Source organism: Rhamphochromis sp. 'chilingali' (assembly GCF_963969265.1).
Source record: "Rhamphochromis sp. 'chilingali' genome assembly, chromosome: 15".
Taxonomy (NCBI): Eukaryota; Metazoa; Chordata; class Actinopteri; order Cichliformes; family Cichlidae; genus Rhamphochromis; species Rhamphochromis sp. 'chilingali'.
Genome location: NC_137942.1, coordinates 7,957,784 through 7,975,562, shown reverse-complemented (window position 1 = coordinate 7,975,562; position 17,779 = coordinate 7,957,784). Strand labels below are relative to the sequence as shown.

The 17,779-nt window shown below is 41.2% G+C and overlaps 1 protein-coding gene across 5 annotated transcripts; it reads left to right on the top strand.

Moving 5' to 3' along the window:
* The first annotated feature begins 2,311 nt into the window (after positions 1-2,311).
* cdk12 (cyclin dependent kinase 12) lies at positions 2,312-17,542 on the top strand. 5 transcript variants are annotated; one of them, XM_080904355.1, is made up of 14 exons: positions 2,312-4,278; positions 5,105-5,800; positions 6,300-6,479; positions 6,573-6,712; positions 6,826-6,996; positions 9,398-9,587; positions 10,321-10,377; positions 10,628-10,729; positions 12,756-12,833; positions 12,919-13,035; positions 13,123-13,254; positions 13,447-13,655; positions 13,848-14,267; positions 15,898-17,542. In XM_080904355.1, the coding sequence occupies exons 1-14, from the start codon at positions 3,110-3,112 to the stop codon at positions 16,308-16,310; spliced, it is 4,074 nt and encodes a 1,357-aa protein (XP_080760481.1). In that variant the 5' UTR covers positions 2,312-3,109; the 3' UTR covers positions 16,311-17,542. The 5 variants fall into 5 exon arrangements, with proteins under 5 accessions (XP_080760481.1, XP_080760483.1, XP_080760482.1 ...); XM_080904357.1 differs by having other exon boundaries at positions 13,447-13,667; positions 13,848-14,201; XM_080904356.1 differs by having other exon boundaries at positions 13,447-13,667; positions 13,848-14,237.
* The last annotated feature ends 237 nt before the right edge of the window (positions 17,543-17,779 follow it).

The following is a 17,779-nucleotide window of genomic DNA, read 5'->3' as shown; positions in this document are numbered from 1 at the left end:
GATGGCTGCTTCCAGCAGGATAACATGCCATTTTGCAGAGCTCAAATAACTGGTTTCCTTAAATGACAGTGAGTTCACTGTACTCTAACAGCTTCTAGAATCAACAGATCTCAATCCAATAGAGCCTCTTTGGGATGTGATGTATAATGATGTATATCATGGGTGTGCAGATGACAAATTTGTAGCAACTGTGAGATGCTATGATGTCAATATGGATCAAAACGTTTTCAGGATCTTATTGCATCTGTGCCATGAATAATTAAGGCAGTTCTGAAGGCAAGTGTCTCAGTACTGGCAAAGTGTACCTAATAAAATCACTTATGAGTGTATATGCAAATGTGTTAAGCTACAAAATACACACTCAGAAAGAAGTGCACTGTAGAAGACAATTTTATCCCTAAAGGAATAATCCAAACAAATGTGCCCTCTAGTACTGTTCATTGGACCTCAACGTTTTAATACTGTTAATATGTAATTTGTGGGAGCTACCTGGTTTCCTATTTCAGTTACAGGTAAGGCATTAAATACCCGACTAGCTTTATTCTGTCTAGGTCTTGTATATCAGTGACATAGAGATGCAGATGATAGTATAGTACTATTTTCGAACAGAAATAAGGTCGGGGGTTCAACCTCTTCCAGGCATTTTCTTGATTTTCTCTGGTCCAAAGAGAGATGCTTGTTATGTTAATGGAGTAGTTCTCAAACGGTGTGTTGTTACCAGGGAAAAATGTTGAAGGTTTTCTGAAGTGTGGCATTAAAAAAACAGTTTGACAACAGAGATGTCAGATACATGAAGCTCTGAATATTAAGGAAGACTAGAAAAGAAATAGTGAGTTCACATAAATGAATTCCAAGTATATGAATGAAAAGTAATATAAAATATGTTTATATACCCAATTTTACTAGTCTTTTAAAAGGTTTGTTTTTGTATTATCACATTATATTACAAAATTATCACCCAAAACTTGCCCTGTGAAGTACAAATCACAAGTGTATAAATAGGTACCTGCTGTCAAAAAAAAAAGATGTTCGACTTTCATGAAAAGTTCAGGATGAACACATTGGGGTTAACTTTAAAGTTTAGCAAGATTTACATGTAAGATAATCGGTAGGTTATCTGTAGTAGTAGTTAACGGACTTTAGTTGGATCTAAATGAAGCAGCTAGGGTGCCTTAACACTGGCTGCACCGCAAGCTTTGTGTGTGTGTCTGTAGCTTGAAAGAGTTTGTGTTTTTACCAGAAAGACAGAAAAGTTTTGACCCAGAAATTCCTTATTTGTGTGTTTTGTAAAGATCCAGGCCTCAATTTCAACCAGCAGACATGTCAGTGTGTTTTTGTAAATTAAGTGTGTGTGTGTAAATGCACTTAAATATAGCATTGTCCTTAAAAAATCTGAAATATCTCTGCTTAATTATTCATTTCATATCATATACTTTAAGTGAAACTGTGATTTGTGATAACTATTTTTTTCAGTAAGATAAAGTACAACTCTCTATTTAAAACTATTCTGTGTACACATAAACCTGAAAATCCTAAACCACAGATACCCACAGGCAAACTGACATATGTCAGCCACAGGGCAAGAACAAATGCTGTTTTTCTTTCATGGCAGCTTTAGTTCATTCACTGCCTTCCAAGTGACCATTGTCTGATTGTTGTATTGTTTAAGACATGTAGATTTCTATTTATCTTACCAATACGCAGAATGCTGATCCATCTGCTGATGTGGAAAGTACTAGTATGGAGACAAGCCCAACATAAAGTCATGCTTTGGTTGATTTCTCCTAAACACTTTGCAAGATCTTCTTTTCGCTTCTTTTTCCTACTAGAGCATTAGTTAAACACAGATTTCTCTGGGGTAACATGATAAAAAACGACTACATTTTGAAAGACGCCCACCTAAGACTGGACCTCATGCTTATCTTGTGAAGCAGATCTTATTAAAAAGACCTTACCATGTAAGTTAATGAACCTTAGTAGTAGGTTAAATATGTTGAAGCTTTCAGGACCCAGAGGCAGTTGCCTGCTGCCTGTTGATAATAAGACTTTGCTCTATTAGCTTTGCCCCAGTGTCTTCCTTTTCTGTTCCAACAAGCTCGACATTTAACAACCCATCATGAGCCTGGCATCTAACATGTGTGTTGATTTAAATGTGTTATCTGAAACTTGAAAAGTTTGTAAAAACGTACTTTTGCTAATTAATACACATCTCTTCATTTTACGTCTCTGTCGTGTCGCCATGAGGACGGTGGGTGGGATCTTTGCGGTGATAGGAAGTTGCTCGGATACAGTCAAGATTGGCAGTGCTCCGTCTTCCGGTTCAATCGGCTGTGCGCAGAAGTTGCTAGTTACAGGAGCCATGATGGCGTTTGTAGTCTCCTTGAGCTAGGGCTGTGGATGATATTAAATCCACTAGCATCGCCCTAAATATAGGCCTGGTTGATTTCCAGAGCCATTGATAATAAACTGGAACATCTACTGCACACGAAAATATTATAATTTCTTATCAATATTGAATTTATAGGGGATAAAACTTACATTAAAGGGAACATGTAATCAGTACCAACCGGGTCAAGTTTTCATTTTGTTGGAGAAACGAGCGTCTTTTAATGAAGGCATTTGCTTGTTTCTGAATGCTAAGACCTTATTCTGTGGAATTAAAAACACCTTTACTTAACTTGGCACCGGACAAGGACAGCTTTCACAAAGGGACTTTTTTTTTCTTTTTTAGGAGTCAGCTCGCTAGCTGCCGAGCTTTAGCTAGCTGTGCTAGCTAAACTGAGACGGAGACGACACCACAATGATCAGATGTTTGGTTGGAGTCTTTTTCATTCGCTGACTAACTGAAAGTACAAACTTCGCAGCACTGGAAAACCAACTTGGCATTTATCTGCTTTGACGAAATATGCTGGTGATCTCAATGGAATGAATTGGCATTGAGGAGAAGTGGACGTAAGCGGCCTGGTGTGTTTATTTTTGTATTTTCCTGTCCTGATTTCGCTTAGTAAGACTTGTTTTGACATTTGGAGTTGCTACTGGTCTCCTGTGAATGAATTGCCTGGATCACCGAGGCCAAGTCGCAGAAGAGGCACCGACGCCGACGTGAGGGATGCCTGGGTCGGACCGACACCATGGGACCAAGAGGAAGCCGGAATCTAGCATCGGTGGTGTGCCACACCAGACCCAGGGCCCGACTCATACCTCTGCGGGAGACATGATGAGCAAGGACGGCAAGGTGCAGTTAAAAACTTCAATGTCCTCTTCTTCTTTAAAACGCAAACGGCATAAATCAACAAAACATAATCGGGAATCCTTGGCGGCACCTGACGATTTTACCCTCGGCGATACGGCGCCTCCTGGTGTCAACACGGTGAAGCCTCTAGTGGAGTACGACGATATTAGCTCCGACTCGGACACCTTCTCGGACCCACCGTCCTCCAGGCCTTTTGAGAGGGGGGGAAATCGACTGGAGCCCTCACCAGACTACGATAGGGATATTGGCGAAGAAGAAGGTAATAGAGAGAGCAGGGGGCACAGACACCCACGAAAAAAGTCCAAGGACACTAACAAAGTTAGAGACTCTGGAAATGGAGAACGTGGGTCCAAGAAAAAGAGCAGTAAAGATCGCGAGAAAGTGACTTCTGGAAAGGGCAAGGAGAAGGAGGCCTCGTTAGGCTCCTCATCTAAACGCCAGGTGCCGTCAGAGGGGGATTCCAAACGTGGGGAGCTGATGCTCTCCTCTCAGGCACCGCCTGCAGCCAGTGTAGGTAGCACTACTTCTTCTACATCCTCATCTCGCAGCAAGGAGAGCAGCCGCTCAGGGAAGTCTCGCAAAGACAGGCAACAGCGGAGAGAAGGCCGAGGGGAGGCCAGCCGCAGCTCCTCCCAGAGGAGCCGGACAGATAGAAGCCATCGCAAGTCCTCCAAGAGCCACAAGTCAAGCCCGAAGGGGAAGTCTTCAAGTAGGGGTAGCCCACGGAGAAAGGGCACCAGCTCTGCATTGTCGCCGAGTCCCAGAAGAGGGGCCGGTAGTGAGAGTCCACTGGGCGGTGGGTATGGACATCAGGGGGATGACAGCTACTCAAGACGGAGGGCGGCCCAGCAAAGCCCGAGTACCTATGGTGATGTGTCTCGCCGTAGCAGGCAGAGATCAGACAGCCCCTACGGCAGCAGACACAGGTCCTCCAGCTTTGAGAGGGACAGCAGCCCTTACTCTAGGAGACGCTCCACGAGCCCCTATGGTAACCGCAGGTCCTCCAGTACGAGCCCCATGTCTCGGTGAGTATATGCTGTAGGTCACCCTTTAAATCTTTTTGGGATTATGTTCGAGACATTTACTTATCAAGCCACCTTTCGTAGAGGTTTTGCATATTTCCAGAACCTTCACCTTTTATGATCCTACTTTACATGCATTTTAAGTTTGAGATTAGACAAATATGTTGAACTTGGAGAGGGCTTTTCACTCCAGCAAATTGATCTCTGCATTGAAGTTGAAATTTACCATACATAACAGACAAAAGCTTGAGAGTGAGAAAAATACAGGATGGAGATAGGCAATACCTGTAGTTGAAAACAGGGTTTGCCTTAAGCTGTCATTTCAATTCAAAAACAGAAGCTTAGGGCACTACAACCTGGCTCTGTGACCATAAGTATTTGTGTTCATAATTACATTTGAGCTATAGAGTCCATACTTGCCACTGATTTCAGAAAAAGACAGGTGTCTTTAATGAAACCCGGTACTTAGTTTTAGGAGGGCCTCACATTCTTTTATAGAGAAGGTAACAGCTTTTTATTTGATGTGTAATATCATTTTCAAAATTTCACCATTATGTAGCAATGAAATGTTTTTGAAACTAAATAATGTTCTTAATTAATTAGCCCAGTATATTGCTTTAGACAACAAGAATAGATCCAGTTGGCCATGAAAGCGTCAGTAGTTTTAGTTTTACTTGTCCCACATGGTTTTGATTTCATTATAATATGATCTAGAGATCTTATTTAGCCATGGATCAGCAGTCTGTCTCAGTTATATCATGCATTTCATTTGCCTCTAATTCTCTGTCTTAATCTATAAATGATCTTAAAAATGTGCTTTTTATTTTAGACGCTCGGGCCGCTCCAGGAGTCGCTCCCCTCTGCACTACTCTTCTTCTCACCGCTCCTCCTCTCGTTCCCGCGGTAAGAGGCACACCTCCTCTGCTGGAACAGGGAGCATTTCCCACAGTAACCGGCCAGCTAGCCGCTCCCCTCCTTCGTCACGTCTGCCCCTCAATTCCAGCTTAGGTGCAGAGTTGAGTCGCAGGAAGAAGGAACGCCTGGCTGCTGAGGCGGCTGCTCGTGCTAGTGGTGGCGCCTCTCCACTTCCGACAGCTCAAAAACCGTCAAGCTCCTCATCCTCACGGCCTGCTAAAGCTGAAGCTCTACACCCAGAAAAAGGTGCAACAGCAGTAGCAGCATCAGAACCTCAGCCGCCACCAACCCAGCAGTTATCCCATGATGTTCCCAATGCTGATGAGCCGATGACTGCAACTCTAACATCCTCTTCAAACAACTCTCCTGCACCGCCGCCACCTCCTCCACAGCCCTCTTCTCCAGCGCCACCCAATCCAGCCACACAGGTTCCACCACCACCTCAGGCAGAAACAAACATTCAGCCTCCTACACCCTCAACCGTATCACAAACTAAATCGCCAGCAACAGTTCCTGCTCGCAGCCCTGTCCGCCAGACCCCACTCCACAAGACTTCGACTCTTCCTCCCCTGCCTCTACCACCTGCACTGCTGGGAAATGCTCAGGACAGGTGAGGAATCCCTCAACAGGCACACTGATCTAGTGCCTGTTGTGTTATGTCAAGCTTAGTGCCTATTAATCTGTTGTATGAGTTTACAGCTGTTATTCTTGGACTTGTACTGTCATTTGTCAGTGATTTGTATGTACATCGGGATGTCTTGAACACACCATTCAAGACATCCCATTTTGTTTTTCATGAGTCATTTTAACAAAAATTAAGTAATTTCAAAACATAACTTGATATGTAAACATTTTATGAATAAATGCTATGTTTGCACTTTGGTGTTTTAAATATGTCAGTTACCATCCTACAAAAAACAAAAATGGCGCACTGTTAGATGAAAGTGAATTTAAATTTTCCTCTTTTAAATCGTGGTATGTACACTTTATTGTAACTAGTTTTAATCTGAATGTGTGTGTTAGTTGTTACATCGACATGAAAACGGTGCATAAAATGTGTTCCTGGTTTTGTCTTAAACTTCTTTTTTTTTTAAATCTTGCTCTATTAGCCCAAAGAAATCCACTCCTCCCCAGAGGCCATCAAGAAAGGACAAAGAAGGTCGCAACCGCCCTTCTATTATTGATCTGCCTTTACCGCCCACCTTGCTTGGAGGGGACTCTTCACCCCCACAGTTACCTGTCCGCCAGCCTCCTCTCTTACCCCAGACAGCCCTTAAGAAGAGACCAAAGTCAGCATTCACTTTTATACTCACCCACTTAAAGTTTTCCTTTCATTAATCACACATGATGTCTTAGCTGCTTTTCTTGTTTGTGCTTTCCAGGATTTGTTGCCCGCGATATGGTGAGCGCAAACATACCCAAAGTGACTGGGGCAAACGGTGTGTAGATAAATTTGATATAATTGGCATCATAGGGGAAGGCACCTATGGCCAAGTGTACAAGGCCAAGGACAAAGACACTGGTAAGTGAAATCCATTTACTACTATGTTTTCCTTAAAAAAATAAAACCCAAATAAGATAAAAAAAAAAAATAAAAAGAGTGGCTCTCTAAAATGTGTTCTCCAAATATGCTAGGTGAACTGGTGGCTTTGAAGAAAGTGCGTTTGGACAATGAAAAAGAGGGCTTCCCCATCACAGCCATCAGAGAGATTAAGATCTTGCGGCAGCTCAAACACCGTAGTGTTGTCAACATGAAGGAAATTGTCACTGACAAGCAAGATGCACTTGACTTTAAAAAGGATAAAGGTAAGGGGGGCAAAAAAAAAACTTGCTGTTTTCTTTTATGTGGGGTATAAGTAGGTAAGAAGTGATGATAAGTTAGGGCTGCTCGATTATGGCAAAAATGATAATCACGATTATTTTCACTGAAATTGAGATCTCGATTATTTGACGATATTTATTTAACAATAACAATGTATTGAACAATGACTTTAAAGATTGTCATAAAATATTATAAAATAGTGTGCAAATACTGATAACAGTGCAGATGTTTGCAATATAAAAAATAAATGAAAAATGTAAACATCTATGTTTAGTGAACTTTGCAGTGTTGCTTTGTGGTGCAGCTATGACACCGTAGCAAAGTTTACACACTATGTCTACTTGATCCACGTCTGACTCCGCGAACCAATAATGCTTCCACACCACTGAAGTTTTGTTTAACCTCTCTTTTCAACCAACGGCAGTCACTCTCCTCTCCAAATAACTTCTGCTTAGCTTTCCGAGCTTCCCTCGGGTCCTCTTAATCAGCGGTCCCCAACCCCTGGGCCTCGGACCGGTACCGGGCCGCGAGAGTTGAGGCTCAGGTGTGAAATGTATAGTTTTCAGGGTTTTTATCGGTTTTCAGCGTTATTTTGTTATCGTTTTTATCGTTTACTCGGTTTTCCTGGGTCTTTTCACTTGTGTTATGAATAAATCTTATTTTTTTTCGGTACCGGTACTAGTTTTATTTTGTTGTATTTATCCGCGACACCTTAAAGGCCGGTCAGTGAAAATATTGTCGGGCGCAAACCGGTCCGTGGCGCAAAAATAGTTGGGGACCGCTGCTCTTAATTGTTGTGACACGTGTTCGAAACGCAGAGAGGTGCGCTAGATTTGCCACACGAAGCAGCGCGAGAGTAAAGCACGAAGGAGGGGCTAATAATCGGCTCAGTCATTTTTAATGATCGTTGAAAGCCCAGATCGTAATCGTGATTAAAATTCGATTAATTGAGCAGCCCTATGATAAGTTAGGGGGGGGAGTGTTTGTTTTAAATGCAAGGGGAAAACTTTGCAGGTGGGAGAAGGCATCCCCTTAAAAAGAAATTCTCCAATGGAACTTGTTTTTAGTTTAATTAATTAAATGATGTCACAGAGATGGCAGTAATCACTTGTATTGTATAGCTAAACGTATTTATTAATGAGTTTAGCGATACATTTTTGCTTATCTAGAATTACACTGCGTTTTTATCATTCATCTGGTCGAGGTAGGTATATGCACGATTTTCACTGCTTGAATTGAGTATGTCATTCAATGTATGAGAACCTACAGACAGCTTAAGTTTGCTGTAGTCATCCTTGCAAATGGTAGTGCGAGAAAAGTGGTTTTATGATTACTGGTGCACGATGCCTTTAGTTTTAGTAAACTGGTTGTAAACTAGTTGAGCACAGTTTAACCAAGAGTATAAATAGTTATAGGGCTGTGCTGGTGTCACATCTTTCTTGAACATTGAACAACTGAACCCCTAGAAGCCATTTAAATGGTGTGTAGATTCCACCTAATTGGTAGACTACAGGCATATGCCAGGAAAGTAATGGTGGGCACACTATATGTAACCGGATGTGCAGCACTTCTGTTTGTCACTGAAATATGTTTTAGCAGCTGTGACAGCACTGACGGAGTCAGACCTGAAACTGCAACATGTCTGAAAACGTGCATACACATACCTTGACCAGCAGATAATGACACACAAAATGAGAGCAGAAAATTATAAGAAAAGGTGACACTCATAGAATACACTGTCTTTTTTTTTTTTTATATACAAAAGCAGATTATTTAGTGTTGTTTCTATGACAAGTTATATATTTATGGTTGCGTTTGGGTTCTCTCTTGGTTCTCTACCTTCACTTAGTGGGGCTAGGTTAATTGGTGTGAATGTGAGTGTGAATTATTGTCTGTCTCTGGCTGTGTTGGCCCTGCGACCGGCTGGGGACCTATCCAGGGTGTACACAGCCTCTCTGCAACACTGAATTGTATAAGTGGAAGAGAAACTGCTACTATTGTGGAAATAAAGTGTTCGTGACATTTGAAATTGTTAGCATAAAACATAATTTAAAGCAAAAGAAATAAAAACTGAAAAACTAGAACTGATATAATGACCACATCTGGTTGCGTTCTCTGTAGTCACTGTTAACTTGAACAGTTCTTTAATGTTTCAATCCAGAGAGAAGTGTGCTGCTAGAGTTTTCTGGGCTGTATGAATGTTAAATAGCTGGCAATGCAGTTGCGCACATTTCAGTTCAGTAACTTCACTTTTAAAGAAGCATGGTTAAATTTACCTGAATACCTATTAACCATTTAACACATGTCCACTTATGTGAACCCACAGACATATGTGTGTGCATGTATTTTTGTTTAAGACATCTGAATACATCTTTGTATTTTTAGGAGCTTTTTACCTGGTGTTTGAGTACATGGACCATGATCTGATGGGCCTGCTGGAGTCAGGCCTGGTCCAGTTCTCCCATGAGCACATCCGCAGCTTCATGCGTCAGCTGATGGAGGGCCTGGACTACTGCCACAAAAATAACTTCCTGCACAGAGACATCAAATGCTCCAACATACTGCTAAATAACAAGTGAGTAAAGTATTGTTGTTTCCTGTGTGCAGACAATTGCAGTAAAATGCAGCAGCAGCTAGGCTGTTCCTAGTCACAGGTTTTTCAGTACTAACAGTGACATGTGAATTTTAAGTTTTATCTACTTTTTTTTCTTATTCACCCATGTAAACAAACACTAAGAAATGTAATCTTCACACCTTTAAATGTATCCGCATTCCTTAAATACTATCAAACGATTGCTATAATTTGTCAGGCAGAAAGGGTTCAAAAGTGTGTCTGCAGGAAAGCTAATTACAAAGTAACAAAATTAATTGGATGCTTCAGATAACCTTAGTGGAGTACAGCAACTTCCCACAGATGGTTGCTTAGTACAGTTGAACATCCAATGTACAACCAAGGTGCATGAAAAAACTGAGCTTAAATGAGCTATCAAGAATTAAGAAAATGTGTGTTTTTCTGGGAAGTGGAGGATTTAAAAACCACAGTGCATGAAGTTATTGCCCTGCTACTGAACAGCTGACTTCAAATAGACATTAGAAGTGGATCATTTGCACCTGAGCGCTGCCAAATTTGACCAATAATATTTGTTGTTTCTTTAAGAGCAGTGTGTATTTTACAGTATCAGTTGACTTTTACAGTGAAGACACTTTGAGTTGTGTTTTAGGATTAGATGCACTAAGATTCAGTAGTTGGCAATGCTTTTTTTGTTATTGTTTTTTTTTTTTAATGTTATCTGTGCTTGTTTGTGCAGAGGTCAGATCAAACTGGCTGACTTTGGTTTGGCTCGTCTTTACAACTCAGAGGAAAGGTAAGAGGCGACGGTTGTATATACCTGATCTGCTTAATTCCATTTAGTGATTATAGACATTATAGTGTTTAAGTTGCTGAATGAAAGCAGTTTATTTTATTATTTCTTTTTAATTTACAATGTCTGTCCACAAGATGGGGCTGTGTCTCAGAAATAATACAGTTACTTGGAGCTAAAATGATTCTGATTTGTCACTGGGGGACATGTATGACTGCTGACTCCCATCTCATCTCTCTTTTCTTGCTCCTAGCCGGCCATACACTAATAAAGTAATCACACTATGGTATCGTCCCCCTGAGCTTCTGCTGGGAGAGGAGAGATATTCTCCAGCCATTGATGTTTGGAGTTGTGGGTGAGTACAAAACGGTTATCTTAGTACTTCTGTCTGTCAAATCACGTGGTCTTCAAGTGTATGATTTATTGTCAGATGAATAATTGGGGAACAACAGATTATACTGTTGTTTTTATGTAGATTAAGACATTTTTTTGGGGGGGGGAAGAAGAGTCTCAGCCTTTACTTCAGGTTAGTCACATAACACCCCTGAGTTGCCTAGGGTGCATAATTGCAGGTTAAAGCTTCCCACCCATCAGGGTTCACTGTACCAAAATAGTCCTATTTTCCCATTCACCTCGGCTCAACCCACAAACTACTCTAAAGTGGCATATTTGTGCTAGACTTGTGTTTTCTTTGCTTTGTCCTTCATCACAAGTCATTTTCACTCAATTTCTTCAAAAATGGTTTATGCAGATCATTTGGACAGCTGCTGTAGTCTTTTTTTTTTTTTTAATTGTTATTATATTACAGCAGTGTCTAATCTCACACATTTTACCTGTCTGTTGTCTGGTAGTTAACTTTTTTCGTAATGGTTGTTGGTAGATGTATTTAAGTATTTATTTCTGCAGTGTAAGCAGATGTGTTGGGAACATTTTGATAAAGTCTTTACAATGTACTATTTACGTTTGGTGACTAATGCGCAAATTTCTCTTTAGATATGTGTCATATTCCTAAATCTTCAATTGTTTTATAGTATTTTATGGAAATAATTTGTCTTATTTTGCAGCAAGCCCAAAGGTATTACCATATTAAATTCGAATTATCACACTTGGTTATAAACATTCACAAAACTTTCACCTTTGTCATACAACTCTTAAACAACCTTATCTACAGTCTGAGAGAGTCTTTCCTTGTGAATACTTTAGGAGCTTTACCTTGTTGGAATAAAAGGGCCTACATTCTAGGGCTGCCACAAACGATTATTTTGATAGTCGACTAGTCACCGATTATTTCTGCGATTAGTCGACTAATCAGATCACCATCCATTGGACATAAAACGTACAGCTTATTGCACCTGCAGCATCTGCTCTTATATAACTATCATTAGCTTACAGCTTTAAGTGTTTCAGGTACGTGCTAACTAAAAATAAAGACAAGATGATAGTTTATTACATTTTAATGAAATTTGCAGATTGTTTCGGTGAAGTTTAATAAACTCCTTGCTATCTAAAATATAACAGGACACCGGAGTAAATTCTCCAGCATCTCACACTTCTGATGATCAGCTGTCTGCTTGACGTTTATTCAGCTGTGTAAAAACTATAACTTTAATCTCAGCCAAACCGATTTACTCAGGAACAAATAAAACACTGAAAAAAGCCAAACAATAAAATTTTAAGTTATCTAAGTGACTCATATATCATATTTAACCTGACTAGCGAAAGACGGCGGTGGGTTTGAAAACGATTTGCCGGGAGTCCAGTGTTCTCACGGCTCTAGTGACCTAGCCCCCGGCTAGCTATCGAGCTAGTGGGTAACAGACGTCTCCGAAAACGTCGGAGCGCTTTTGAAAATATGTGGTGTCTTGATAAACTGAGCAGATATTTGAGGTTTACACAGCTACATTCTCGCCTGAAAACATGTTAAACGTTTATTTTGTGACCCAGAAAGAAGAATAAGAGTAATATTAAAACTAACTAGCTGCCGCCAATTGTTGGAAACTGAGCTGGGCCGCAGCTTCTTCTTCTTCGGGGTTTAACGGCAGCTGGCATCCTTGTACATGCAGTGCTGCCATCTTCTGTTTCAGTCCGTTATTACACTCTTAAATCCTGCTACTTACTCCTGCGTCTTTTGGGATCTTACAAAGCTTCAAATGACGTGTCGACTATTAAATCAGTCGTCGACGATTTTAATAGTCGACGTAATCGTGACTAGTCGACTAATCGTGGCAGCCCTACTACATTCATAACATTTCACAGGCCTATTTGACCAAGATTTTGCCAGGCCATTACTCTTTAAGTAGTTTTTAAAAGCTGTTTTAAACTTTACATTATATACATACATTATATACATGCAATACCTTTTCTTACTTGTCGTGGCTCAGGTGTATTCTTGGAGAGCTCTTTACCAAGAAGCCCATCTTCCAGGCTAACCAGGAACTTCTGCAACTAGAGCTGATCAGGTAGACTGCCTACCACAAATAAATTTCAAGTAATAATTTCTGATTGAATTATCAAGCTTATTAATAACCCTTTCCTTTGTCTCAGCCGACTGTGTGGGAGTCCCTGTCCGGCCGTTTGGCCTGATGTCATTAAACTTCCATTGTTCAACACAATGAAACCCAAGAAGCAGTACAGACGGCGACTACGGGAGGAGTTTGCACAGTATGTACTCAAACTACGCTTACCTAAGACAGCTGTGATCAACTCTGTCTGGTTCTAGAGGAGTAATATTTTTTCTCCTCAACATAGTTTACCTACTCCTGCCCTGGACTTACTGGACCGAATGCTGACCCTTGACCCTGCACGCCGTTGCACATCGGAGCAAGCGCTCTTCAGTGACTTCCTGCATGATGTTGAGCCCAACAGGATGCCACCACCAGAGTTAGTAGCTGGTTCTAGTGATGGTTGACACAATGACAGTGTTGGATTGAGCACGTGAAAAATAACACTAGGACATTATCTGTATCAGAATACAATTATTGCCTATTTAGGGCGTTTTCTTTCTTTATTTTGTTTTATTTGGTTAATAAAATGTATATTTTAAATTTGTACAATTTCTTTTTTCTTTTTTAGCCTTCCTCATCATCAAGACTGTCACGAGTTGTGGAGCAAGAAGAGAAGACGTGCACGTCAGAGCGGGGTCGTCGAGGATGTGCCTGTGCCCAAAGTGCCCCGTAAAGATGTGACAGGGACCTCCAGCGGAGACAACCCTCGTCCCCCAAACAGCCCCACTGGAGCTCCACCTCCTCCAGGGAAACCACCCTCCACAACCAACATAGAGAGTGAGTTGTCAGGTAACAGATACTAAGTATTTAACCAGGAACACATTTTTTTGTTTTTTCAAAAAAGTTTCCGTATTGTGAAAAAAAAAAAAATATATATAAGAATTTATTTATTTAATTTTAAATGTATTTGATTGTTGTGTCTTTATTAGACTGACACTGAATTCTAGTCGCATGCATGTGTGTGTTTAGGCCTGGCATCGGCTGCAGAGCAGTTGAATCAGACAGAGCTGGCAGTGCTGCTAAACCTTCTCCAGGGACAGGCAGACGGCTTGCCCCAGGTTGCTCAGCTCCTCAACCTCCCCAATCCAGAGACTCTCAGCCAGTTGTTGTCTGCTGTTAGTGAGTCCTCTGACCACCAGGGGGCACCAGAGGACCAGACCCAGGCAGCTTCCAGGTCTCAGCCCCCAGAGCCGCCTCCTGAACCCCAAGAGATCTCACCGACATCTGGAGATCCGCCACTCAGCCAGGAAGACCAGGCCAAGCTACTGGCTCTCCTTTTGGGCCAAATTATAAAGCCACAAACCGAGGAGCAAGGCGATGAAAGTAATGGCGTTCAGTCAGAGGAGGCACTAACGCGCGGTTCGTCCGCTTCTACTACTGATTGCAAGGGCAAGTCTGGGTTTAGCCTATAGAGTGTGAAACAGAAAAGGTACCAGGGTCAGTTGGAAATCATAAGAGTGGAAAGAGCCAGGCAAGGAACAAACAGAAACTGACTATATACTGTATCAAATTACTTTGATTTTAGGATACTTAATAAAATTTGCAAATAGGGCTATTAGACCGATATTACACCCACCCCTTCTTTTATTCATGACATACGAGTGACACACATTCAACATCTTCCCCTATAAACACCTGTACTATTAAAAAAAGTGCAAAAGAAAACCCTGGCAAATTGTCTTTTCAGCGTTTGCTGTCCTGTGACCCTGATAACCAGGTAAAGGTTTGTTGCACACGGATATCACTGGTTCATCACTGGTGTACTCAATAAACCAGAAGAAAGTACAGTGTTATTCATTTGAGTAAAAAGGCTCACACTGTGATGTTCCTTCAATTTTCCCTCTTTCTTGTTTCTTTATCACAGTCTTTGTTTCTCTCTGTCCCATTTCCACATGTGTTTTTTCTTCCTCACTTCATTTTCATTATAAAGCAGGTGTCATGGATTCTTCACAGAGAGCGATGTTGCTTTAAACAGTCTGTAATGTCAGCCTTTTTATGAAGAAAGTCTAATAAATTATCAAGTGAAAATAAATGTTTTGAATCTTTAGATGTCACCTGCATGTGTTTCTTTTAACCTTGGTTTTTGTCACTTTTTTTTTTGGTAACTGTTCACTCTGGGTCACGTTTTTCTTAAAATGTGATTAGGAATTGGAATAACACTGATTATGCTGCTGACACTGAATGGTGAACCTTTAAAAGCATTTGAAAACCTTACATCACTGGTCCACCTTGCACTGCAGTAGATTCGAAAGAATAGACAGTGCTGCTTTAGTAGTGTTACCCGCCCTTTGAAAGTACTTGAAATTCTCCTGCTTAATTCACCTTTTCTGTTCATCCAACTGCACATGCCCCTTGTATTGTTTTCCCACTTAGTTTCCACATTTTATTTCTGTGATTTGGGGGGTGGGTGTTTGGAAGTGTGGGCCTGCATCTGTTGTGCAAGTGTTAATCTGTTAGTGGGTAGTGCATTCAAAGACATTAACGTTTCTCTGTTTAATAAACATCTAAATGGTAATGACTAGTTATTTAAAAATAGAAAAAAACACTTATTTTATTTTTACCTACCTATAACCATTCACTTGAATCGGTAAATGGTCATGTGTTTCATGTGCCAGATGTAAAAAAACATTTTTTTGTCTAATTGTTTTTAGTGATATTGTATAGCATCTACACTAGGTTCACAAAGTTATTTGATTCCAAAAACACAGACTGTTGTAAGATTGCTCCTACCACTGCAGCATGGTTCCCTATTTGTAGTAAGTTAGTGTGCTGATTTGCTTAAAGTGCTCTGCCCTCCCTCTTGTGGTAAAGGTAGGAATGTCAACGTTGTGTAACTCCATGATAGGCTTATTTGAAATGCAGTACTACTGTCTTTAAATGCAGGTTGGGAGTATAAGAGGAAAAAGAAAGCTTATTAGTGGGTGTGTAGCTAGTATGTAGGTTTAACTTAATTATGCCTTATAAGATTATGTCTAATGTGCTGTGTTCTGTTCTGTTCTGTTCTGTTTGGACCCTTCAGATGGTGCAGTGACAAAAAGAAAAAAGCTTGGGGCCAACCAGGGGCCTTCAACTGTTGAGCAACGTCCACCCTCTCCACCAGGTCCACCTCCATCAACTGTTGGAAACTCCCAGCAGGCTGCGCCAGAAACGCAACCCAGCCAGGACATCAGCCCTGCTGTAGCAGCTGCCTTGCTCCAGCTCATCTCTCAGCAGGACTCGGAGTGTGGTGCCTCACAGCGCAGCAACGATCCTTCTCCTACTGTGGACGCTCTTGCCCACAGACAGTGCCCTCCACCATGGGTTGCAAGCTCTCCACCTAAACCTTCAGCTGCAGCTGAATCCCCAGCAGGACTAGCGACTGCTGCTCCTACCACTGCAGCACAGTTTCCCAAAGACCAGGACCTCCGCTTTTCCCATGGAGCTGCCCGCTGACCCTCAGTTCCCCGTCGAGATCAAGCTGGGTACCGTGGGACTGGTCCAGCAATCCTGGCCTATAAGGAAATACAGAGGGACACCTACAGAGTATGACTCACTGGACCCTGTGCAGGTAGTGAAAGTTGGATCAAAGATTTTGATAATGAATGCCTGAATGAAAGAGATCTGGAGTATTTTTAGAAGTGGTCATGAATATCTCTGCCTGCAGAATGAGCTGTCATGTGGTGTTATGGTGGGAGTATCTCAGCAGGTTAGTCTGACTTTCAGCGGTTATGCATACTCTCCATCTGCAAACCCGTTCTCTCTCCTCTACACTGAAGGGTCTGGTGTCGAATGAAGTGTAGCTTCCAAATTGAGTGTTACACCGCTGACAAGCAACTTTGAAAACAACTATAATATCTTTTTTTGCCCTAGAACAAATGATTGTCATGTGCACAGCAGTGCCCCCTTCTAACAGGATTACCAGTGTTTTGGAGAATGAAGTAATTATCCTCCACCCTGACAGTCTGATAGACTTTTTGAAGTTAGTTGTTACATAAGGGTACATTTGAGGAAATGACCTCAGAAGATGTGACTTTTTCTGTTCATATTCGAGCTCCCCTGTTCTCAGCTTTGTGCCTCCACTCTGACCCCGGCGACCCTTGAATGATCTTGGCCTAGTGTGAAAATGTGGGCTAAGTTTCGGCTTTGAATGGCACCGGTGTACAGGTTACTTGGATGACGCACTCTGTCATCACCTAAAACTAACTCTGCTCACTTTAAGGTATCGCTTCTTTACATACAGCAGATCTTTGTGTCGTAACAAGCCTGTAGTGCTCATGTTCCTGTCTCAAACATGGAATAAACTGCATTTTGATGAACTGCTCCATAATGCACATACTCTTCTGCTAAATGAATGCAAAGCTAGAAACATACAGAAACACATTTTTCCCGATTCTCCTAGTAGGCTTTGAAAGCCTCCTTGCATACGTCTGCTCCTCACCTACCTGCCAACAAAAGCTTTTTTTGTTTTTCCTCTCATTTTTTTTGTGTAGTTATTTTTTTACATAAAGAAAATGATAACATGCCTAAAAAATGGTCTATTGTTTTGTTTCCATTTTTTGCTTTGGAAAAAGAAAGGAAAGAAAAATGCTTTCATGTGTCTGTAAAAAGAAACATTTTGTAATGTGTTTTTTTTTTTTTTTCCTTGGTTCAGTTTATTAAAGGAAGTTATGCGACCGGATGAACTGTCTGTTCTGCCGTTTCTGGATGTTTCTGTGTAAAGCGGCCACTAGATGGTAGGCACCAACGCAAACTACCACTCAGTTTACAGGAAGTCCACACAGTCAGGTTTCTCGGAAGACTGAAACTCAAGAACTGCAATGTGAAGCAAGTTGCGTACCGGGCTATAATTATTAATTATTAATCTGATCTTGTGGTAGGTAAATTCCAACCACTGTTTTGATTTTAAAAAAATGTAACTAAGG